This window comes from Mustela putorius, unplaced genomic scaffold (assembly GCF_011764305.1).
Source record: "Mustela putorius furo isolate JIRA1106 unplaced genomic scaffold, ASM1176430v1.1 tig00003853_pilon_pilon_pilon, whole genome shotgun sequence".
In the NCBI taxonomy this organism is placed as follows: domain Eukaryota; kingdom Metazoa; phylum Chordata; class Mammalia; order Carnivora; family Mustelidae; genus Mustela; species Mustela putorius.
In genome coordinates this window covers 68239084-68264505 of record NW_025422005.1, presented here as the reverse complement: position 1 = coordinate 68264505, position 25422 = coordinate 68239084, and the positions used below count along the sequence as shown (strand labels likewise).

Here is a 25422-nt window from a genome sequence, read left to right as displayed (position 1 = left end):
CACATCTCATCTTCATCACCAGACTACATCTTTGAGGGGCTCATGCCTGCTTTAAGAATCTCTGACAACATGCAGTGCATAATGCTGTGACTTATTCCACAATTTATTAACTCCATAAACATTTGTCTGTAGACTTACAAATATTTATCCTTACCAGTTCTTCATAAATACCATTACAGAGTTTGGCACATTCGCTTATACATCATATAGCTCAGGAATTATCTGGGAGCATCAGTCAATGAATGAAAGATAAAATATAATTTTCAGAAGTATAGTTCCATACCCATATGACAGAAACCAAATCAAAACTTTCCTGATTTACATGGTTTGTGTAGGTTTTTAAAAACAAAGAAGGCAGACGCTTCCATTCCATGTTACACTCCTAGCCTGAATTAGCTTCATATCAGTAACTTGTCTGAAAGGCTCAGTTCATCGTGACCTATAAAATGTTAGACTCAAGAGCTTTTAATACCACTAACACCATGTACAGGCTTGGGAGTACAGGGCTGTGTGCTGTGAAGCAGCAACATCACTCCTCTGAACGCGGACATGCCGTCTTAGGCCACAGATATAAACGGGGGAGCATAGTCGATAATGAATGTCTAGGAAACCATCTTTATCACTGCAGACTAAAGACACAATGTATACCTTATTACATTGTACATATTAATATCTATGAAGCTATTTAAAATTTGTTACACATCTTATAAAAATTATAGAGATATGTAATATCTTAATTTAGTAAACTGCATTTGAGGTTGTGTAATTCATAGCTAGGGAGTGTTAGAATTATTTTTATTTGCAAAAAAAAATTCTAATCCTTAAAGTTCTACACTTAACACATAACATTACAGATTTTATGTTAGGAATCATAGTCAATTTATTAAGTGTATTTGATATCACTATTAAGAAAAAGAAACACTAGAAAAGCTTGCTACTATTCTTATCTTTGACCCTTCAACTTTTCCATTTCAATAACCTCATTAATGTCAAAATGCCATGAGAATGTTGGCCCACTTTTAAATCTCTACAGCCTGGGCAAGGCAAAATCTTTTGAGTTCAATCAGGAGTGCTTTCTTTCTGCATTCAGCTAAAAAGCATAATAATACCACAAAGGTCAGAATATTACCTTTATTAAAGAAAAAGGATCACATGACAAAGATAAAATGCCATCTGTAGACCTGAATTGGGTAATGGGGGGGGGGGTTATAGGGGTTGAGGGGGGTAAAACTATTTTAGTTTTTAATTGCTGTATTCCTACAATGTGTGTACCCAGTCCCACTGACAGGACTTGTTTTTATATTTACTAGTAGTACCTTTCTTAGGTTAGGTAACATGGGAAGCACAATCGGAAGTGGAGATCTCTGGAAGGCTTTCTGTACTCTTGGAACTATCAGGGAAGCAGAATTGGATAGAGTCTAATGTGGCTGCAACAAAGGCGCCACAAATTCCTTAGGGAGGGAGCTCTGGAGTTAGGAGAGTGCCCTTCAGAGCTGTCTCAAAATGAAGCAAAGGATGAGGAGGCCAAGCCTTTGTACTTTGGCAATCAGTGAGGGCTGCCTCCAGGGAGAAGGGTTTCAGATCCCTTTAGCCCAAGGCAGTCTTGGGCAGGGACTCACTGGGAGCCCAACAGCAGGCTGGGGGAAAGATTGGCCAGTCCTGAATGGGGAATCTGAGGGCACACCACAACATCCACTACCACACCGTTATTGTAAAGTGTTTAATGAATTGTTTTCAAAAACAGTTCTTTTAATGATACTTCTCATTTTCACAGATTTTATTGCATTTCATCTTCTTGTACACCCTGACATGTCAATCCTGTTTACTAAGCGATATTCAATGGGTTTCCTATAGAGCAATGAACCTTAACAGGCAGCTTTTAATTGGCCCACATAGGCAAGCGCATTACTATTAATTCCACAGCTACCGCATAAAATAAAACCATTGCTTCTCAAACTCTAGAGCAATTAGACCTCTCGGCTATTTGGCTAACTCTGCTTCATGATACCCAATGCAGTTAATTATATTTTTTGATGTTAATAGTCTCTGTCAGTCTCAAGCATAACTTCTCTTTGATGAATATTTAAATTATATTTGAATAAAAAATAATCTTGGTTACATTTCATATTCAGTAATCATCACAGCTTAATAAAGGTCTACTCATCAAGGGTTGAAATAAATGGCAATGCACATATAAAGGTCTCAAATCAACTTATCGGATAATGTATTTGTAATGACCACTATTTATCTTTCTGTCTAACATACCTGTTTATACACATTTTCAAATAGCATAGTCTCATTCACCTAACAACCCACAAACAGATTTCAAAAGTTACTTATAAACATTTTTTAAATTATATCTACAGAAATCCATGAATTAACAATGAGAACAACTTAGGACTGTCATAATATAATATAATGTAGGGAAAAAAACCCACAAATTATAACATATCCTAGCAATATCGGCATACTTTCTCTTGCCTCTTCTTACTACATTGTTTTTGCAAGTTTCAAGACTAAGAAAAATAAAAAGGTTTGATTTACTAAAACGTTTTTTGATTATGGATCTTATAGAAACCCATGAAATAATTACTAAAGAAAAGTAACTTAAAAAAATATATATTTTTCTCCATATAAAGGCTATAATAGGACAGTGGGATGAGGGCAAAGGAAACTTCCAAAATTGGGGAATGGGGAGAATGGAGAAAAGTATAAAAGCAAAGCCTATTAGTACAATTTCTTAAAAATTTGTTTAAACCACATTTAGTTTAAAACTCTCATTTAGCCTACATCATAATAGAAAGGTTTTATATATAACATTTATTATCTTATCTATTTAATATCCCTTAATAAATTTATTTGTTTTTAATTTTTCACATTTTCATCCCAAATTCTAAATCTTTAGCCTATAATGTAGACACAATGAAATAAAATAAAAAAGATACAATGAAATGTCCTGAAATGCATACATCAAGCTGTGAATGTCAAGTAGAACACTGCCAATTTCTCAAAATCAACATATTATAAATTAAAATGGTAGGGGTAGATTCAAGTTTTGTGAGGTCCAAAGCTCAAATTAAGGGGTACCACTTTAACGAAATAAACAAACAGAAAAATTACATATAGAAAATTAGGTACCAAAGTGAATAGTTATTTAGGAAAAGAAAAAAAACACAAAACAACCGTGTATCACAAGCAACAAAATCCAGAGACCTGAAATAACATTTTAATAAATTAATTGCCGGCATTCCTTTATGACATTTTCCTTAGTAATTTTTTAACCACAAATCCTACCATTGTCTCATACATAACAATTTCACAAATTCACTTTCTATAATTTTGGTTTTCCTCTAGAATAGCTGCTCAGAATTTGTTATTTATTACTGATGATTTGGATACATGAAGTGAATGAATGCCTACAAGGTCACGGGGGCTTGTGTTTGTTGAACTGCTACGGCCTATGCCCCATGAATACTGGTATCCTGGTAAATTCTATTTTATCTGATACTCACTGAAAAACAGAACAATATGTTGTCTTTATAATTTTAAGTGCTATACCTGAAATGTTGTCCATGTACTCCCCCAAGAATACATAAGAGACATCTTCTGTTTTGATTAGTTATATATAAGAACCAAATCCCCCACTTACTGTTTAACACAATTAATAACTGAAAAGATTCCACAGACTAGCTTCTGGCTCCCTACATTTCAAACATTATTTCTTCTCCACTTGCCACATATTTCAGGTGCCATAGGACACATTCAAATTGTAATATGACATCTGGCCTTGCACATTTATGTCACAATCAGTAAGGCAATATAATGAATAATAGGAGTAATTCTAGAGGCCATTTCTTCTCCAGAACAGCTAGCAATAACTAAACTGTACATGAGTGTCTGCAGAAACATAAAAATACCTCACTGAATCCAAACTGAATTTATCACCAACTGAACCTCGACTTAACAGAATCCTGGTAGCTTTTGGCTACTCCTAAGTGACCATAAATGAGGGGAAGTGTAACAGAGAAGAAGTCAGAGAATGAAACCAAACCCTTAAAAGATTGTGTTTGAATATCATACTTCATTCAGCAAACTTTAAAAAACATACGATCCTTTGAGCACACTGGTAGGGGCCCCAGCAGTGTCTTAGAAGAGCCTGGCAACTGAACGGCTCTAACATTTAAGATTCTTTAGCTTCATGGTAAATCCAATTTTAGGAAAAGTAAGATTTTCACAAATTACAGGCGAGCTCAATAACAATGACAGATCTCTGGTCTGAAAGAAATGAACAGAAAGACCACTGCTTGGGCACCAGGGTGGCTCAGTTGGTTGAGCGTCCAGCTCTTGGTTTCAGCTCAGGTCAGAATCCTGGGGTTGTGGGATCAAGCCCTAAGTCAGGCTCTGCACTCAAGAGCGGAGTATGCCCCTTCCTCTCGCTCTCAAATAAATAAATAAATCTTAAAATAAATAAATAAATAAATAGATAGATAGATAAAATAAAGACCACTGCTATAATCTCAAGACAGCTTATACAGAGTAACTATCATTTCAGACACTCTAAGGCCTGGGGAGTGTTGTTTATGTTAGTTCTAAAATCATGTCTGTGTTGGCTGTATATGACGTGAAGAATATTGGGAAAACGGGGAAATGCATTAAACAATAAACTTGACTGTTTTATATGAAATTTATCAAGACTACAGAATCGCTCACTTCATTTCTTCAAAACCTGATTTTTCCTAGAAACACCAGAAATATTAGGTCCAAACCTACTGTGGAATAGCAAGCAGCATTAAGAACTATAACTAAATTGCTTTATTTGCTATGTATTTTTTAAGAAAATACATAGCAAAGTAAAAAGAACAGGTCTTTAAAGCCTCTAAGACAGATAAATCTGTAATGCTATCAGAAACCTAATTAACCACAATAATTTTCTTTAGACTACATACAGAGTAGTATATTGATACCGGTATTTTTTGTTACCGCTGCTATTGTTAATATAGTCCAGGTATAATTTCATTATATGATATATAGAAAAATTAGTAAGCCCATAATAAATGACAGCTGAGCTCTTTTGAAATAATTCAATATCAAATATTTTTCTCTATATATTTGATAAAATTAGCCATTAGAATATATTATAAATGATATTGATTCACAATTGCTACCTGCTTTTGTGTGGCAAAGCAGAATTCCTCATCTCCTACTAAGAAAATAAAGTAAGGATTTGGAATAAAACAAAGACTAAGGATTTTTTTTCTCTACCAAATAACATGTAAGTTTTTCTCTTTTTCTTACTTAGGAATTTCAATAAAATAAAAAAGGAAGTTAGAATGGAAGATTCTCATTTTCACTCAAAATTATATTTTATTCTCATTTATTGCATAATAAAATATATTAAATAATCAACAGTGTATTTTCAGGCAGTGAATTTTTGTCAAAGTCTTTATGAATACATGTATTAATTTCCTGGTAATAAACATGCTGTTAAGAAGTTGCACTACATATAAAAAACAACTCCAAATTCTTAAGTGAAGTTAAAATTCGCAGTTTATTTTTATAATGGTAGAAAATACATATTACATTGCACTTCAGTAGCATTTTGCTATGACATTTTGATGGGGAGTGGTAAGAGAAAGCCAAAAAAAAAAAGAAAAAACAGTGACTATGTATTGATTTGAAAATCTACTAAAATATCATTTCTATTCTCTATAATTGATCAAGTATCTATTTTTTGTTTAAAGTATGACTTTTTTAAAAAAGACGCTTCTAAGCATATTTATATATGATACTAGTAATATGCCATCAGAGAACAGCTATACACTAAAAAAAAAAATCACACCATACAAAACAAAGTACTCATCGGGTATTTGAAGCTAGTCTAATGTAAGCAGATACAGTGTGCTTTCATTTAGTTATTTAACATTGATTATGTAGTACATTTAGGTAATATAACACTAAACTGGACTTCGTTTCTATCAATTAACATAATTAATGTTTAAACTGACTTTGTAAATAGAAACCGATATTTTAGTGTGATGAAGTCAGGAATGTTCTGAGTAAAAACTATAAGGTATACGACATTGTATGTGCTATTGAGATACCATTGTAAACTCATCAGAAACATCTTTCAAATGAGAAAGCAGGAGTAAATAATACTTAAAAATATGAAAAGCATTATGAACAGATTATTTACAATGATACTGAAATTTGTATGTCTAAACAATGTTCACATTTGCTCTTATTTTATTTCTTTACCTCTCCACTTTGGTTTCAAAAATAAAGACAACTTCTAAAAATAAAAACTGAAGCAAAATTACCAATTGAAATGTGATGTCTTTCCTTTTGAGAACTAACTTCAACTAACTTCCCTTTTCTCTCATCTGACCAGAATCCGAAACAAAAATCAAATTCAAACTTTTAAAGTATTATTCAGACCTCTTACTTCACTGAATAAGCCTTAGGAAATACCTAGGTTAGTAATGTTTAATCATAAGGAAAACTGGTCCTGGTTTCCTTGACCAAAAGACATAAGATAAAACCCACATATTAGCTAGAAGTGGGCAATTCACACTTATTCTCTCAGTCCTCATTAACCAGTAGAATTGTTTCACTAATTTTCATTTTAAAAGGAGAAACAGAGGACCCTGTAGGGCAGAATCTTTGATGTGACACTGTTTCTTTCTTCTACATTTGATAAGCAGGGTTGTAAGGGATATTTAGATTATTTGTCTTCTAAGCCATTTTACAATTTATTAGTCTTTCTTGCACAGTAAATGTGAATGTTTAATATGTTTCATGTTTATTACTGCCAACAGTCTCCCCTTCTTACAATGAATGCTTTGGTTTAAATACCCATCAGTAAGTGACATGCAAAGTGTGTGTCCAATTAGATAGACCAATTAGAGCTTTAATGGTTATTTATTCCTATACTAAGGTTCAAGAGTCTATACTAGTAACCTCCCAATCCTTGGCCAAAGAGAGATGCTTGTAATTCAGTTAGCAGTCTTTTTTTTTTTTTTAATATTTTATTTACTTATTTGATAGAGAGAGATCACAAGCAGACAGAGAGGCAGGCAGAGGGAGAGGAGGAAGCAGGCTCCCCGCTGAGCAGAGAGCCCGATGCGGGACTCGATCCCAGGACCCTGAGATCATGACCTGAGGTGAAGGCAGCGGCTTAACCCACTGAGCCACCCAGGCGCCCCTCAGTTAGCAGTCTTAAAGCAGCTTGGCCAAGAGTAAAAGAATTAGTGGAAATGCATCACCTAACAGAAAATAACCTAATATATTGCACAGAGATGATGAGTTAGTAGCATCTGAGTTATTCATTTTCCCCAGATACATTTCATACATTAATGGACAAATGGCTGATAAATCTGACACCACAGATAGATAAAAGCACTTGAGATAAACAGTACAAAGGTAAGAATGTAGTTCTTCAGAAATGGCAGGCTTAAATCCTATAAGAAGGAATGGGTTCAATGAAAAAATACACTAAACAAGAGAAAAGTATCCCTGACCAGTATTTACAATAATGCAAGAAGAAAATATACAAAACCCCCAAATATTACAAACTATGAAATTAGGGGGAAAGGCAGATTGGCGTATTTTTTTCTTCTAAAAAAGTTCCATTAATAAAAAAAGGGATATGAATATTTAGAAGCACAGGTTTTAAATGTATTGATAACTATAAAGAAAGACCAGGAAACAGGAAAAATAATTAAACTCTCATACAGCTCTGACTTGGATACAAAGCTTCTTTATAAAGGCTGAATGATCAATATAAAAGTTGAGAGGGTTGTATGTGAAGGAAAATAAACCCATACCGAAATCTATAATCATGAAGTCTCCCAGAGAATACTGGCAGAACTGTGACTGCATTCTAATGGATTTTCTTGGTTAAATTGTGAGAAGCTTCCAATCTCCATCAGTTCTCATAGGAAAATTTTGTATGTATATGTGTGTATTTAAGTATCTCTTTTAAATATTTTACAAATACTTAGTATCTTACCAGTGTACTTGAAAATAGCAGAAACACGTTTTTAAAACCTAGGTAACAGAATTATTATTTAAGACTAGTTATCACTAATAATAAATTTTCATGCCATTAAGATACTAGCTAATAAGATTCCAGGTATAGACGAATTGAAGTTTCAGTTCCTATTGCAAATCACTCAACCTTTCTGAAGGTTCATAAAGTGAAAAGAGGGATATCATGTTGTCACACCTTCCCAAGTATATTTTTAAAGCAAGTGAGGAGAAAATACATGCTGCAGTGTGGACAAAATGTACTGAATGCAATGAAGTTGATTCCCTGATGTAATGAAAGGGAACTAGAATATGATGAGTCCCAAGTTCCTCAGCAGTTCTAACAATGTTATTCAATAGCTCTCTTAAAATAGAAACAATCACATATGTCCCCACCACTGACCCGCACAGAGGGTCCCTCGTTATGTGCCCTGACTGGTAGCAAGAATGGGAGGTGGAAAGGCAGAGGAAAGATTCTTGTGCTTATTCCGGACTAAGGTATGCTGGTCCTTTCCATGGAGCCTTCTAACTACATGCTGAGAATACGCACTACATTTCCGAAACTCACTCTGCATCACTACAATGGAACAAGGCATGGAACAGAATAGGTAATGCACCTACATATATAATAGCATGTTCCTTCGAATCCTCATACACGCAAGGAACTGTCACCACTTGAGTTGCTGTTGGGTTGACATGTTAAATAAAATGTAATTATGCTCGGTGATAATAGGCTGGGACACTGATAGGTTTAAAAAAGGGAAATTCGAGGATACAAAAGTTACTGAATGGGATACAGGACGGGAAGGGATTACCTGGTTCCTAGATATTTGAGCTCATCTTCATCACCCCAACCAATGTGGAAAAGATCTAGGCTCTGAAATAAGTTTTGTCATCTACATATTTAGCTTCATTTAATGAAATTGTACCCAAGTTCGAGAAGCAGATCCTTTCCCTTTAAGACAAAAGTCCCTGTACTGTACCCCTACTTTAAGAATCTAGGTCATGTATTTATTCATTGGGGGCTCTGTGACTAGGGAAATACCTAATTCTTCTAGTCTAGGCAAGGCTAAGTGCCATTTTCTTGATTCCTATTCTCAAACTCTACCATGAAAACCCTATGTATTCTTTTATATGGGCTGTCTAGATAAAATAAAGATCTTCAACACCAATAAGAAAAAAGTGTACGCCTTGGCAGGGCACCTGGGTGGCTCAGATGGTTGAGCGTCTGCCTTTGGCTCAGGTCATGATCCCAGGGTCTGGGCATCAAGCCCTGCGTCGGGCTCCCTGCTCAGCGGAGAGCCTGTTTTGCCCTTTCCCTCTGCTGCTACCCCTGCTTGTGCTCTCTTGCTCTCTTCTGTCAAATAAATAAATAAAACCTTAAAAAAAGAAAAAAGTGTACATCTTTTATACTTTACTATTATTATTTTACTATTGCTATGACTATTAACTTTGCTATTGGCTTTATGAGACATTACCTTCTTGTGCCTGTCCTGGTTCCTTTGATGGCAACTTTACCTCCGTCCCTTACATTCAGGTGTTCTCTTGAGTTTTTGCATGCTTTAACTATAGAACCTCTGTGCATGACATCATCCTTTCACCAACAAGTGTCAACTTTGCGTTTGTTTGCTTCATCTATATGTTCTTTCACTAGTCTTGTGAATGCCAATTCTGTATAAACAACTGCTTGTTGAACTATTCATTTATATGCAAAATTGCTCCCAAAAGAAACTTAAATGGGTAGCACAACCAAAAATACACTGACCTTTATTTAATAAGAAACGTCATGCAGTTATGCTATAAGGTTCTAGCCAGTTGGGTCTACATGTGGGCTAAAATTTTGGCCAGAAGCATTAAAGGAGCCAGACTAGTTCTGCATGTCTAGGGCAGTCCTTTATTCTCCTTGGGCAATTCCAAAAGGACAACAGCCTATTTTTGAATCAATTACACAACATAAACCTTTCCTACAGTAAGAAAAAAACTGAGGCATGTATCCTTTCTATCTTCTTGAGGGGAACACATATTAATTTCAGAACCTCTTTGCATTGATATAAGTACAATGACGCATGTCTGGTAGCATGAGTTAAATCTGTAACTCATCTGATGTAAAAACCTCACCTACCCATGCCCGTTCAACTAACATTAAATATTGAAAAAAAGTACATATTTACTTTCAGATCTCTAAACCAAAGTGCTAAAAACTTAAGGGCACATTATAAAGCATCGTTTAAGGCAGCAAACTCCCTTGATCAGAATGGGCAGGCTCTCAGAGTGAAGAACATGAACAGAGAAACAGCCATAAATGACAATGGAAGATGATCGCAGATACAATTCAGCACATCACTTTAAAAACTAGATTGTACCTGAAGGCTGCAGAAACCCGATTTTATTGGGAAATTCTAATTTCCTTATTAATCAAATACTTCAGAACAGTAGTAAAGTTTTTTGTTTCTCTTGTTTTAATGAAAGCAAAGAGCGGAAACTGTTGTACAATTTTTTAAGGTATCTCACGATAATTATCTTCAAAAAGTGCTAATAACTTTATCTTTAATGGTCATTGTTTTATTATTTTTTTAAAGATTTTATTTATTTGTCAGAGAGAGAGAGAGAGGCAGAGACAGAGAGAAAGAAAGCACAAGCAAGGGACAAACAGGTAGAGGGAGAAGCAGACTCCCCACTGAACAGGGAGCCCCATGCAGCGACTCAATCCCAGGACTCTGGCATCATGACTTGAGTTGAAGGCAGATACTCAACCGACTAAGCCATCCAAGGCGTCCCTTTGTTTTTATTAAGATTTTATTTATTTATTTGTCAGAGAGAGAAAGCACATGCTGATTTTTAATGAATTTATTAAGTTTATTAAAATACATAGCATTTTAGGGACGAATTTCATTTCCCACTTGTTCAGATGAGCCATTTGTTGTACTTATAAGATAAATGTACTATCAGTTTCATATAGAGCCTTGGTTTCACACTTTTGAGTGAATAGGAAATAAAAAGCGAAAGATGAAGAACAATTATTAATATTTTTACCACCACAACAGCCAAAATTGTAAGTGTCTTTATTTACTTGGCTTTCAACTGTTGAAGTGATGACAATGGAGAAAGTACCTCCATTTCACCCTCCATTCAGGGGTGAAAAAACCTTGAAATACAACACAAACATATTTTAATTTCAGTAGTATTGAAATTCGTGTTTGTCTCCATCATTATAGTTTAGAAATTTAATAGAAAACTTCAAGTGTTTTTATTAGAGCTTTCTAGAGGAATTTATCTTATCTCAGAGCAAAAAATGTCTCTTTCCTATATTATCAAATATCACATTTTCTGACAATTATAAATAGAAAATTTACTAAATTATTAGGAATTTGGTAAAAATAACTCTTACTTTTTATCTGTAAACACTGAAAGTATTTTTCAATGAGAAAAAAAAAAACCAGGGATATACTTAAACAATGGGATGCCTGTCTGGCTCAGTTGGTGATGTGTAAGACTCTTGATGTCCAGGTTGTAAGTATAAAGCATAAGTATAAAGCTTACTTTAAAAACAAAAATAAAAACAAAAACCCCAGGGCACTCAATTATTATTCAGTAATAATTCAGCTGCAAAAATGTTGTCTGCATATTTTATTACAGTTTTTTGTAACTTCGTACTGGTCAAGTATGGTAGACTGAAAGTTTATATTCTGACAAAGGCAGAATGAAGTACTTACAAGCTACTACTATGAAACTCATTTTTAAGTTCACTTAACATCGTCTTCCTCACTAAAGTGTTCTTGTTTAAATTGTTATTGTGCTGACTAAATAATTATAAGCCACCAGTATAATACAACAATTTAAAAATGGGGATCCTACAGCTAGTTTTGGAATTAACCCCTTATTTGCACTAGTACATCATAAATTGTTCGAAACTCTTGATAATAAGGGTACAGTGAACAACTGTATGCTTCCAAAGAATTTAAATACTCCCAAAACTCTAGTTCCTTTTAAAGTATTATAAAAAATGCAGCCCTGCTTTTATAACATGATGAAACAATAAAAATAACTTAGCTTCTACATGTTCTATAATATGTAATTATATTTACTAGATACAAATATGATGTAGACCTATACATTTTGTTAGATATTGAACTTTGTATTTAACTGTAGACATCCACAAACAACGATAAGTTACCTACAATGTACAGTCCCCTCAAGGCCAACTCTTCCAAACCCTCTCTTTGTACCAACTCCTCTGATCTTTGTTTGTCAATTTTGTAAAAACAGAGAGTTGCACATATTTCTCTACTTCCCACTTCTCTATGGCCTACTTCTAAATTAAATTAAATTGTTCAATTATTATTTTTTTTTAAAGATTTTACTTATTTATTTGACAGAGAGAGATCACAAGTAGGCAGAGAGGCAGGAGAGAGAGAGGAGGAAGCAGGCTCCCCGCTGAGCAGAGAGCCCAATGTGGGACTCGATCCCAGGACCCTGAGATCATGACCTGAGCCGAAGGCAGTGGCTTAACCCACTGAGCCACCCAGGTGCCCAAATTGTTCAATTATTAAACAGCTCAACATGTAAAGAATGGATAAATGGTCCATTATTAGTGGCTGCCTTTACTGTCTCTCCAGTATGAACAGTTCCCCAAATTTTGAAATACTATGTGCAAATTGTTCTAATACAATTTACTGGAGCACAGAATCCATTCTTCCAAAGAAGGTAAGTTATTTTTTACAGTTTATTTCACAGGCCAGATTCCAAATGGTACACAATAGTGAACTTCTGTTTTAAATTTGAAAAACCTTTCTCAAGTACCATTTATGCAAATAAGATTTTGTCTTAACTATTTAATAATGAGACCTTAAGAACTAAAAATAAAACAATTTTTTAAAAAGATCTTATTTTTTTCAAGTAATCTGTACATCCAATGTAGGGCTCCAACTCACAATCTTGACATCAAGAGTCACATGTTCTACTGACTGAGCCAGCCAGGTGTCCCCAGAATTAAATCATTTTGTTGGAAAATCTTTGGTTTTGATGGAAACCAAAATAAGAATCTGATGAAATCTGTTCTCTGGTTTCTTAAAAAAATCTTGACCAGTATTAACATTAAAGAAAAACTACTTATAATGTGCTACTTATAATATGGCCAATACCTATTCTCTATGAAATCAGAGATTTTACAGCAATTTGTACCCATATCTTATGACATGTTTTTTTTTTTTAAAGATTTTATTTATTTATTTTACAGACAGAAATCACAAGAAGGCAGAAAGACAGGCAGAGAGAGAGGAAGGGAAGCGACCTCCCTGCCGAGCAGAGAGCCCGATGCAGAACTTGATTCCAGAACCCTGGGATCATAACCTGAGCCTAAGGCAGAGGCTTTAACCCATTGAGCCACCCAGGTGCCTCTCGCATGGATTTTTTAAAAAACAGTTTTTCTACTTTTTTTTTCTTCATTGCCTCTTAGCACCTTCTGATGTTTTCATTTTGCTTATACTAACCAGACCCCAGCCTAGAAATTTTGCTATTCTACTTTAAGGTACATTAATAAATAAGCTAGAAAGTTAGACAAAATATTGTGTCCAGTGGGGGAAAAGAAGCAGGAGAAAAGGGTGAAGGCTTTGAAGGGAAAGATGAAGGGTTTTCCTAGTAAACAAAATACAAAAGCAATAATGTATAATAAACTCTGTGATATTTAAATGTTCCTTCAGAGAGTTTCTGTGTTCCAAATAACTACAACTGCAGGATATTATTGTATCGGTTGACCATAACTAACCACAATTTTAATATCTTATATATAAGAAAATTTTAATTAAGATGCCAAGTGTAGCAAAATTGAGAAAAGAGAAAAAATAAGGCCAGGAGTTAGGTGCTCTGTAGTAAGGCCGAGAAAAAGCAATATCCATTCTCAGCAGTTTTTCTGGTATTCTATCTATATGTAGGAAGGTAATTATCCCCTTAAGAGATATCATTTATATATTTTAAATTTTATAACACACCTTCCAACACACATCATTTTCAGAAATCTTTTTTTGTTTTTAAAGATTTATTTAAGAGAGAGAGAGAGAGGGTAACAGGAGGGGCAGAGGGAGAGGGAGAGAGCTCAGAACCAGACTCCGGGCTTGATCTCACATCCCTGAGATCACGGCCTGAGCTGAAAACAAGTCAAGACACTCAACTTATGGAGCCACTCCAACACACCATTTTAAAAAACATAATATTAATTAATGAGATAAATATATGGAAGGAGAGATAGACAGAAAGCACACTATTTGTTTTCTTAACCTGAACTTGCTGGTTTTTTTTTTTTTTTTTAAAGCTGTTTCGAGAGAATGAGAAGACAAATCACAGGCTGATAGGAAATATTTGCCAACAACCCTATCTGATAAAGAATTGTTACCCAAAATATATAAAGAACTCTTAAATGAACAATTGACTAAAAAATGGACAAAAGACCCGAATAGACAACTCACCAATGAAGATATATGATGGCAAGTAAGCATATTAAAAAATGGTCAATATGACATGTCACTGGGAATGCAAATCAAAGCTATGACACATCACCATATACCTATTAAAAGGGCAAAACTACGTTGTACGATACTACAATGATGGACACAGGCCATCATAAATTTGTCACAACCCATAGAATACTCAACACTAAGGATAAACCTTCACGTAAACTATGGACTTTGGATGATAATAAGGCATCAGTGTGGGATCATCTATTCTAACAACTGAGCCACCCCAACACAGGGCGTCAGTAACTGGGGAGGTTGTGTCTATGTAGCAACAGAAGTATGATAACTCTACTTTCTCTGCTCATTTTTGTTGTAAGAAATATTAATCAAAAAATTAAGGACTGGGGTGCCCGGGTGGGCCAGCCAGTTAAGCAACCGACTCTTGATTTTGGTTCAGGTGTTGATCTCACTATTATGAGATCGAGCCCCATGTCAGGCTCCATGCTCAGCAGGGACTAGGGTTGAGGATTCTTTCTTTCCCTTTGACCCGGCCCCTCCCTGCTCTAAAATAATAAATAAAAAAATTTTTTAAACATTTTATTTATTTATGTGAGAGAAAAAGAAAGTGTGAGCAAGACAATATGAACGGGGGGAAGGCAAAGGCAGAGGGAGAAGCAGACTCCACTGAATAGGGAGTCTGATGAGGGACTCTGTCCCAGGACTGGGGATCATGACCTGCACTGAAAGGCAAACATTTACCCAACTGAGCCACCCATATGACCCTAAATAATCCTTTTTAAAAAATTAAGGATGAGGGCACATGGGCGGCTCAGTCAGTTAATCGGATTGCCTTCAGCCCAGGTATGATCCTAGAGTCCCGGGATTGAGTCCCACATCAGCTTCCCTGCTCAGCAGGGAGTCGACTCCTCCCACTGACCTCTCTCTTCTCATTCTCTCTCTCTCTTTCTCAAATAAAAAAATAAAATCTTTAAAAAAAAAATTAAGGACCAATTATGCCAAAGACCCAGAGGGTTATATTATTTTTAATGTTACAAAAAAATTCCAAAATCCTGCAGACCTAAAAAAAGATTACATTTGGAATATTATTCTTACAATGTATTTTATGATATATAAAAATCAAAGAAAGGTATTACATATTCCTTCTGATATGTCAAACTATATAAAAATGATATTGAGATTTAAATGTTGAAAGCTTAAAAGGAGAAATCAACATTAGTAGGTAAAAGCCTCTTTCAGTTTAATAAATGGGCTGAGATATGGACTCTATTCATCTACTTTGGAATTATTATAATTTTACCAGTTTGGATGCAGTAGCTAAAATGGGATATTAACACATAGGTATTTACCTTTGAGTCATAATTTTGAAGGCATCTGGGAGGTAGCAGTCTGTATTCTCCATCTGAAATGGGTCAGCATCGCAAATCTTGTCATCCGTCCGACCATAGTTAGCGCTCTCAATCATGATGACATCACTGCCTGGACATCGCAGATCTATAGAATAACCTTCACAGGATAATTCTCGCCTAACTAGCCCGAATGGTAAAGCTGCTCTGCTGAAACCTTAAAAATAAAAGAAAGAAAAAAGGAATTAAAATCAACACATTTATGAAATATATTATTTTTTTTAAAGATTTTATTTATTTATTTGACAGACAGAGATCACAAGTAGCCAGAGAGAAATGAAGAAGCAGGCTCCCTGCTGAGCAGAAAGCCCGATTCGGGGCTCGATCCCAGGACCCTGGGATCATGACCTGAGCCGAGTAAGCTTTAACTCACTGAGCCTCCCAGAGTAAGCTTTAACTCACTGAGCCTCCCAGGTGCCCCTGAAATATATTATTTTAACAAGGCATTTCAAGTAATATGATTCATGTCTACATTCAAGAGGTGTCACGAAAAGTATGTTTTTTAAGTCACCCATTCACACATTAAATAATTCTTTGACTCCTTATGTTAAGAATTTTTTAGTTTTTTAAATATGTATCTTTAGCTGAACTATTCACCTGCATAATTTAAAAATTACACAATCAAAATACTTTCTGTATAATCTAATCACAAGCAGAAACTAAATGACTCTTTTGAGTAAATCCAAAGAAAAATGACCAATTTTAAAAAAAATGACCAATTTAATCAATGGATTTATAAATAATGATGATTTACAAATACAGAATGGAACAACTAATCAAGAAACAATCTTCATTTAGACAGTGGAATAAAATCTCTGTATATAATGACTTGACTTTCTCATTTAATGTAGACATATTAATTGCTGTTAGTAGCATTATCTTAAAAAATACTTTTGTCTTAGCAGTTTTGCACCCCTCCAAGAAAAAAAACCGAAGATACTATGACAACAACATACTTATGGCATATTAGCTTATGTCAATTTATAGACACTTTATTTAAAAGTGGCATCAATGGACGCATGCAGCAGCTAGGCATTCAAAGGCGTCAACCCCCCCCCCCCCCCGTCTGACAAGCTGAAAAAACCCAGGAAGGGCAAAATTTGTCTAAGAGTCACTTTTGTCATCTACAGAACGGAGATGAAACACCTGTGATGTGACTTTTCCTACCTGGATGACTCTAAGATAAGATCATGTACATAACCGTGCTCAATTAAAAATGCTATATGAATGTAAGTGTAGTGTATTAGAAAGAGTGCAGACACCTTCTGTTCATGAGTGCTGAAAAAGATCTGCAGATGGAATAAAAGATTAGGATTTTAAGTTACCAACCAGGGACCCATGAAGTAGCAACACAGCGTAGGACAAAGATAAGTGAGTGAAGTCCATCTTCACTGTGCTGGTGTTCTACCCATGGTTAGCTACCACTATCAAAAACTTCTCCAGCATTGCCTCAATTTTGTATTTCAATTTTCTAACCTGTCACCATCTCAAACATTCCTGTTATAAAAGACTAGCAATAATTTTAGTATTTTTTCTTATCTCTATCCTTTTAATTACTCTACATCACGTAAATTATCCTATAGTCCCTTTTTGTAGGAAAAAAACCTGACCTTCAGAAGTAAACGGTTCCAAGTTATGAACTTCAAGTTCAAAACTAGGGTGGCTCAGTGGATTAAAACCTCTGCCTTCGGCTCAGGTCATGGTCCCAGGGTCCTGGGATCGAGCCCCAAGTCGGGCAATGGCAAAAGCTTTGTGGAAATTCAAAAAAGCAACATACAAAATTTTGAAGCACAAAGTATTTTAAAGACATATATTTTGTAATGATAACTCCTTAATAAATGAAAATAAATCATATTACTAGAAAGTACTGTGAATTTTAGAACACATTAGAAGACAGGCTAGGAGCCATAATTCACAACTTTCACTACTTGTCAAAAATATAGGATTGACTATGAAGCATTGTGGTTTTTAAAATAAGCCCTTAATTTTTGTTGCTGTTGATAGTATGCAGGATTACAGTTATTAAGGTTCTAAGTTAATTTTTCTCTGCTTTTGAAAGATATTTAAGAAATTGCATTGTTGAGTGTCCTGCTGTTTCGGTAATTCGGTGAGAGGATTTTTAAACCTTAGCTATAGTAATCCAAACAGGTAAAGTAAGGAAGAAAAGAAAAAAAAAAAAAAAACAAGGGAAAAGGACAGAAAGATCTGTATACTTTAATAATTTCGATTTCTAATGTAGAATCTTCTGGAGAAGAGAGATCATGGTGCTTACGCTTTGCAGAGAACTAAATGAGTTCTTAATAGTGAATATTGCTTTATTAAATGCCACAATGTCTATTGTTTTGAATCACAAGTGTTCTTTACAAATTCTTGCTCTCTCCCCTCTGTTTCCATTGAACTTTATACTTCTTCACGAAATGCTTATTGTTACCACACAGTACTATGCATATTCATTTTTAATTTATATCTTCCCTGCTAGACTATGATGATAGAGTTCTTATAATTCCAATGCCTAGGTGGGTACGTGACACGTAATTCCAACAAGTATTATCAAACCAAAGCTAAATCGAACTGGTGTTTGTTAAAACCATAAATAATTACAATCTTTCCCCTCTATAATACCTATTTCCTTTGGTCATGGAAATAAAAACAGTTAGCATTTAGAAACAGATAAATCACTTATAATCAGTGAAAATGATATGCCATCCTCAAAAAAGAAAAAAAATTCTGCCAATTATTTTCTAGGTACTGCTGGGGTTCATTAATGTTTAACATAAAGACAGGTGAGTAACATGTTTGTGAGCTTTCATTTACTTAAACCCTGTTTTTCCAATCAGAAACACAGAAAGTCAAATAGGAACACAGAAAACTTGTTATAATAGCTAACATTTACAACACTAATTATTATGTTCTGGCACTGTGCTAAATGCTTTATATGGATCACTTTTTTAATGCTAACCAACATCAAGATCAACAACGGAGTAAGTTACTATTATAATACCAGTTTTACAGAATATGAAACTAAGGCATAAAGTTCGGCATCTCAAGGATTACTACAAGCTTGTCTATAATGTACACAGGTTCTCAGACTTCTGAGCTCACGCTCTTAGTGGCAATAAACAGAAGAGTATTGTGTGACTTCTCAAGCCACCTTACTGATAATAATTTTATAAATTTTCACACAATCTGAAAATCTACCAATGAATATTAGTAAATTTGACAGGACAAAATTATGGGAAAGGTTCACAGAACATATAGATAATAATGAAAATTCTATTTTTGGAAATGTAGTGTAGTATGCCATAAATATAAAGAGAGCACAGCCTACACTCTTCAAATAAATATACATGGCAAGAACATGGGATACTAAAGCACGTGTGTCTGGTGAGGCTTGTGGGTTTGGCAAAAACATTTTACATTCCTGGGTTATAATTTCTTTTTCTGAAGAATTAAAGTCATTTCAAATTTGCATCAAATTTCACCAATCTGTGATTCTAAGTAGGCAAGTTCCTTTTTATCAGATAACACATGCTATTCTAACATTCTCAAGCAGTAACCGAGTAATAAATTACTCGCTGTTTTCTTTAAAATATAAACATACATGAGAAGGCTAACATGGATGTGTCATGGCACAACTGTGTAGCTTACTACTGTCTGTGTAGCTTACTACTACAGCTTACTACTGTACTTACTACTGTAGCTTACTACTGTCAAGGTAATTCTCCAAAGCACATTTGACGACTAGGCAGCCAGGGTTCACACAAATCATAAGCAGACATCATTCTGGATTAACTATTTTAATCAAGGACAGTCAAAGGGATAAAATAAACAGGCCAACATGGGATCACAAGAAAAATTCACATTAATTTCTTAGTAAAATGTAAATGGCTGTGCCTTCTTCAGCCACTTCACACTATTTTTCCTAAAAACTTCAAGGAGTGGGTTCAGTCTCTTCAACAATGGTACACAGGAGAAGCTTTGGAAAAGTCTTAAATAAAACTGTTGCCATTGATATTAATTTTTTTAATTCAACATTTTCACTAAGAAAATGTGATGGGGAAAAAATAAAACAGAACAGATCTTATTCCCAAATACATTAATTTACTCCTTTATTTACAACACGTTAATGACTTACTATATTGAGTCACAGAAATAAAACATTACAGGTATGGCTACTATTTCTTAACCACACTTTCTTCCTTTGTATATGATGTAACCTTTAAGTGTTTAAAGTGGGTATTTTTAGGACTTTTTTTTAAGTCACTTGCCAGGACTATATAAGTCATTCCCAAACATGATTTTGCATCAGAGTCTACTGGTCAATGTTTTTAAAAAGATCTTCAAGCCCTAATTCAGAACTACTGAATCACAATTTCTGGGTTCAGATAAAGCTGGGTATCTGTATTAGGGAAGGAAAATGTTAATTTATTTGCAACACAATGCTATAATAACTAATATGTGCCAAGAATTTCTCCAAGGCCTTTTTAAATTAGTTTTTATTTCTCTATTGAGATTACATACTTATTAAGTCATTGCCATCATATTTCCTCTTAATTTTCTAATATAGATGTAGTTTTACTTTAATCTTTGAACATATTCATAATAGCCACTTTGAAATTTTTATCTGCTAAATCTAACATCTGGGCCTACATCAGACACAGTTTCTACTCAATGCTTTTTCTCCCGAGTATGGGTCAATTTCCTTGTTTCTCTGCAAATCTTGTAAATTTTTTGTTGTTAGAAACTAGACATTCTAAAAAATATTCTGTTAGCAACTGGAGATCCAGATTTTCTTCCCCAGAGAATTGCTGCTACTGTAATTATTTTCTCTTTAGAATCTTGACTGGATTTAAGCTACAGAATCTGTCCCCTCCATCTTCTTCTGCTGCTGACTCTGCTCACTATTGTTATTTTAATTCTTATTTTTATTTTCTAGCCTGGCTTCCTAGGGATCATTCCTGTCTCTGCATAGCTTAGTGATGGGCCAATGATTGGGCAGAGTCTTTAACTTAAACACCATGAACACATAACAAGGTCTGTACCCTCTGCTGACTGATCTGAGTATGTGTTAGGGAGAGTGTGCAAGGTTCAGGCAGTTTCCAAGTCAGCCTCAGTTATTTACTTTCTGCCAACTCCTCTCACATCTCTTTGGCATGTGTGTGTAGCTTCCCACTTAGTCAAGAATGCATAGAGAACTTTGGCTCTTTTCATTTCAAAGATTCCCTGGGTTTGTTTCAGACTGGCCCTCCAGTCTCCCCAATAGGGACTACAACCTCAGGCTAGCAGAGCTGTGAGTCTTTCCCATCTGTTTTCCGCAGTGTTTACTACTTTCATTGGCAACACTGCTGGGCACGGGTTTCCATCCTCCACTCCAAATCAAGCCAACTCTCTCTGGCAGCAGTCACTGACTTTCAAGGCCAGCCTTGCCCTAATGAAACTAGCACAAAGACTTAGTAAGGAGTGGAGGGTAGGAGCAGCCCCAGGCTAGAAGGCTTTGAACTTCCATTGTTCATTCCAGAAGTTGTAGAGCTTTTCATAAATAAATGCTTCCCAATTTCTTATTTGGCTCTGGTTCATTTCCACAGCCTTAAATTGTTGTGGTTCACAATTCTGTACAGATTTATACTTGTTTTGGGAGAGGATTTGCCACCTTCTTCATCCCCAACATCTGAAGAAGCTCCTCAAAGGACTTTATGAATATTTACTGAGTAAAATGCTCAAAACTGTATGGAGTAGGTGATATTACCATTATCACCATTTTAAAGAGGAAGAAACTGAGGCACAGAAAAATTACTTTTTCCATCATCATATCATCCAGTAAGAATGAAATCAAGGTTTGAGATACATTAATGCAGATACATTAAGTTCATATCCTTAAATGTTACTTTAATGCCTCTTAGAAGCAGGTCTGCAGACCCTGGAGGCAGGGGAATTAGTTAGTAGGATGTACTGGGTGCTTTCCAGTCTTAGGGGAAGAAGAGCAGGAAAGGAAATAATAGTGTGTTTGATTGTTAAGCTTACTATGAAACTGTCCAATCAACATAATCAACATAAAGAAATTCCCAAATTAAGGCCCTTTAATTATACTATTACTATGACATTTATTCTAAGTCGTATTTTCAATCTATTTCTATTTCAACAAAGCAGGGTGGGGGTGGGGGAGCATCCCAGCAAACAAATCCATCGTGCAACCCTGACAATCAAAGAAAAAAACTTGTAGGAGACCTTGTGAGCAAAAAAATCAATATTGCAGCTTTGTGCTGTGCAAATGTGAATATCCCCAAATAGTGGTGCTTAGAGTAAAATGAACTGTTTTGCTCCATTTTCTCCACTCTGAACAAATGATTTTGAAAAGACGGGGGTTTTTTCCCCCCACGCTATAAAATGTCAAGCAATAATTCTCTGTGCTTTAGGCTAGTGATTGGAATAAATATCTCCCAGCAACAGGTGTGGTGACTTAGGACTGAAATCATTCACATTCAGAGGATAACTCCTAATAAACAGATGCACTTCTTTGAGATGTGAATCTGTAAGATTGGAATTGGAACTGTCATTGGATTTTGCATCATATAAGCATTTTTGCAAGAATAGATGCTACTCTGGCGACAGTATACTCTGCCATAAGCTTACACTTGTGATAAACTTTAGGCACTTGATTATAAAAACTTTACTTTTCTGACATTGTCTCCATTCAGTTTGCTCTTTATATAGATTTCTGCAAAGTCATACATTCCTATATAAGTCTTACTAAGCTATAATATAAAAACATCAACTTTTCTGGAACAGTTTTTTCTTAATTACTTTGAACTAAACCCTGTCATGGATGCTACTGCTCTTGCTGTCTGGGGTCCTGGTAAGCACCATGTCTTCTGATTATCAGGGACCTCTATGGAACTGAGGCTGTGACTTTAAGCTCTACTGAAACATTAACGCAAGTCACAGTCTACTACGAGTGCTGGCATATTGAAATCTGATTTATTTCTGTTTATATATGTTAATGATTTTTTCCCCTAAAATGGAAATGAGAAAACTACTTAATAGGTGGGGACATGGTTTCAACCAGGCTGACCTACAGCCTACAAGCTTCCAGAAAACTTTTTTTCCATTCCATTTTCGTTCAGATGAAAAGAAAATGTTAAAAATAAGCCTAAAAGATCATTTATTTCACTAATGGTTCAACATTTTTATTTCTTTCTGAATATTCATGATGTCATCAAGACAATGTTAAAATTCAAGGATGTATAAAAAAAGCTTTTGTTGGTAGGGGAACATGATTGGCTCAATTTATAGAACATGTGACTCTTGATCTCAGGGCCATAAGTTCAAGCTTGATGTTGGGTGGAGAGCTTACTTAAACTCATTATTAAATCACAAGTGCCACTAAAATACAGCAACTTAGTGATATAATACTATCAGTTTAATATTAATTCTTAATATTAATTAATTAACTAATATTAATTCTTTTAGAAAAGAAAAATTCCTGATAAGCATGTCTACTGAAATATTACATGCAACATGAAGAGGTGCTTTTAATTGTTTCAGTAAAAGCTATAACTTCTTCAAAGTTCAGAAATGTAGGATACTTTAATTCTGATCTACTTCTAAAAGAAATTAGTAAATTTTGTATTAAGCCTCAATATTTCCCTGCCTATGTTTAAACTGTGCCCTCTGTGTAGAATATTCTACTCATTTTTCTCTTAGGCAACAATTACTCTCCAAATCCTGTCAAGCCTTCTCTACCCAAAGAGGAAAAGAATCTGAGCTCAGGTTTTGGGTCATCTATTTTTTTTTTCTTCCAATAATATTTACTGCCCCCCTACTATGTGTCTAGCACCTTTCTAGGCGCAGAGGTTAACAGTGAAAAACATGACAATGATCCCTGTGCCTAGGTAATTTACATGGGTAGTGAGTTCTCCTTGAGATAAGGTATCACATCTATCTAGTTCACCATTACAATGCCAAAACCTAACAGTTAGCTGAGGGGGCTCTCTTTATAGAAGGCATGAAATAAAGATGTATTAAATAAATGGATGTGCAAAAGAACTAAGTGAATGAACAATTATGAGCTCCTCTGGCAGAGGAGGCAACATGCTTCTAAGAGTCTCCTTACTTAATATTCCTCCCCCGCTGAACTCTGAGCTACTCAACAGAAAAAAGTGAATCCTATTTACTTTTGTATCCTTGGTTTCCTGCACAATGCATAATACACAATAGGCATTCAATTTTTACTTAATTTTATTTAGTGCTGTACTTTATACCTTAATTCCTTATACAAAAAGATGTCAAATACACCCAGGAACATAAAATGAAGATGTTTTTACAAGGGAAAAAAACAAAACCACAATTCTATATTAAAATGTTTTAAAACTTAAAATAAAATCCAGATATCAGGAAATAAAGAATACAAATGTAACAAAGATGACATCTTCACTGGAGTCCCCAAATCAGTGGGCCTCAGCAATGAAATGCACCCCTAAATGACCAACCATCTGCTGGACTTCACAATCATCCAGGAATCCATGTAAAAACATTACAAAAACCAGAATAACAACTTTACCCTGTTTTCCCTACCCCACTAAATAGGAAACACTCTTTACATTTATTATTTCTTAAAACTAGTTAAAACCAGTTTAACATTATGAAGTTACTATCAGAAATGCAATTTCTCAAGTCAGTCACATTGGATTATCCAATTTAAAGTCTTAACTAATTCTGTATAATTTATTCATTGACATCAAAAAACCCAGAGGTAACAATCACAGAATAAGTAACAAAACAGAAATTCCATCACCTCCTCAGGTACAACAATTTATTTCTACTTCCACATTGATTAACACAACTTTCTAACAATTTTCTTTCTTTTACTGTTCTGTTATAAATTCCATTAACAACTCCCAATCCCAACCAGGTCGAGTGTTTGTTCTCAAAAGCAGTTGAACAAAAAGCAAAAATGGAAAACTGTGATTTGTTCCCTCATCCATTGACTTACCCCAAAACATACTAGCTAAAAGATTCTATCCCTTTCCTGTCACTGTATTATTAGTCTGACAAATAAAACTAGTTAGAAGCAGAGCCCTCATTTAAAGTACTCCCCAGATAGGTCTCCCAGGTCAAAGAGAGTCAAAATTTGGATTCTGAGTCTTTTTCTTAGTGCCATGTGTATTTAAAATAACCAATATTTTTTAAATGCCTCCCCAAACCCCCCAAAAACTGCTAGGCATTATTTCATTCTTCAAAACGTATATTTAAGTAGACTCAAAAAGGGAAAACAATGTACATGAATTTAAGATTTCCAGGTCAATTACATTTATTTGACAACAATTAACTCTATATAAAAAGTCGTAAAGAAGTTACCTGTGTAACAACTGGGTTCCTCATTAAAGGTATCTAATAAGGGGGCCAAATTAATACTAATTCTAAAACTTACTTGAGTTAACTACATTGAAACTGCACTGAAACCACCCACTCATTTCTCTCAATCCCAAACAGCAATCCAAAGGTAATCACATTCAACGACAGTGACT

At 34.9% G+C, this 25422-nt stretch overlaps 1 protein-coding gene across 18 annotated transcripts in view; it reads right to left on the bottom strand.

Moving 5' to 3' along the window:
• ADGRL2 (adhesion G protein-coupled receptor L2) overlaps positions 1–25422 on the bottom strand; it is a 224582-nt gene that overhangs the window by 69157 nt on the left and 130003 nt on the right. For all 18 annotated transcript variants that reach the window (XM_045064782.1, XM_045064769.1, XM_045064775.1 and 15 more), the window contains exon 3: positions 15842–16055. In XM_045064782.1, the coding sequence (XP_044920717.1) occupies positions 15842–16055 (214 nt within the window). The remainder of the gene's footprint in view (positions 1–15841; positions 16056–25422) is intronic.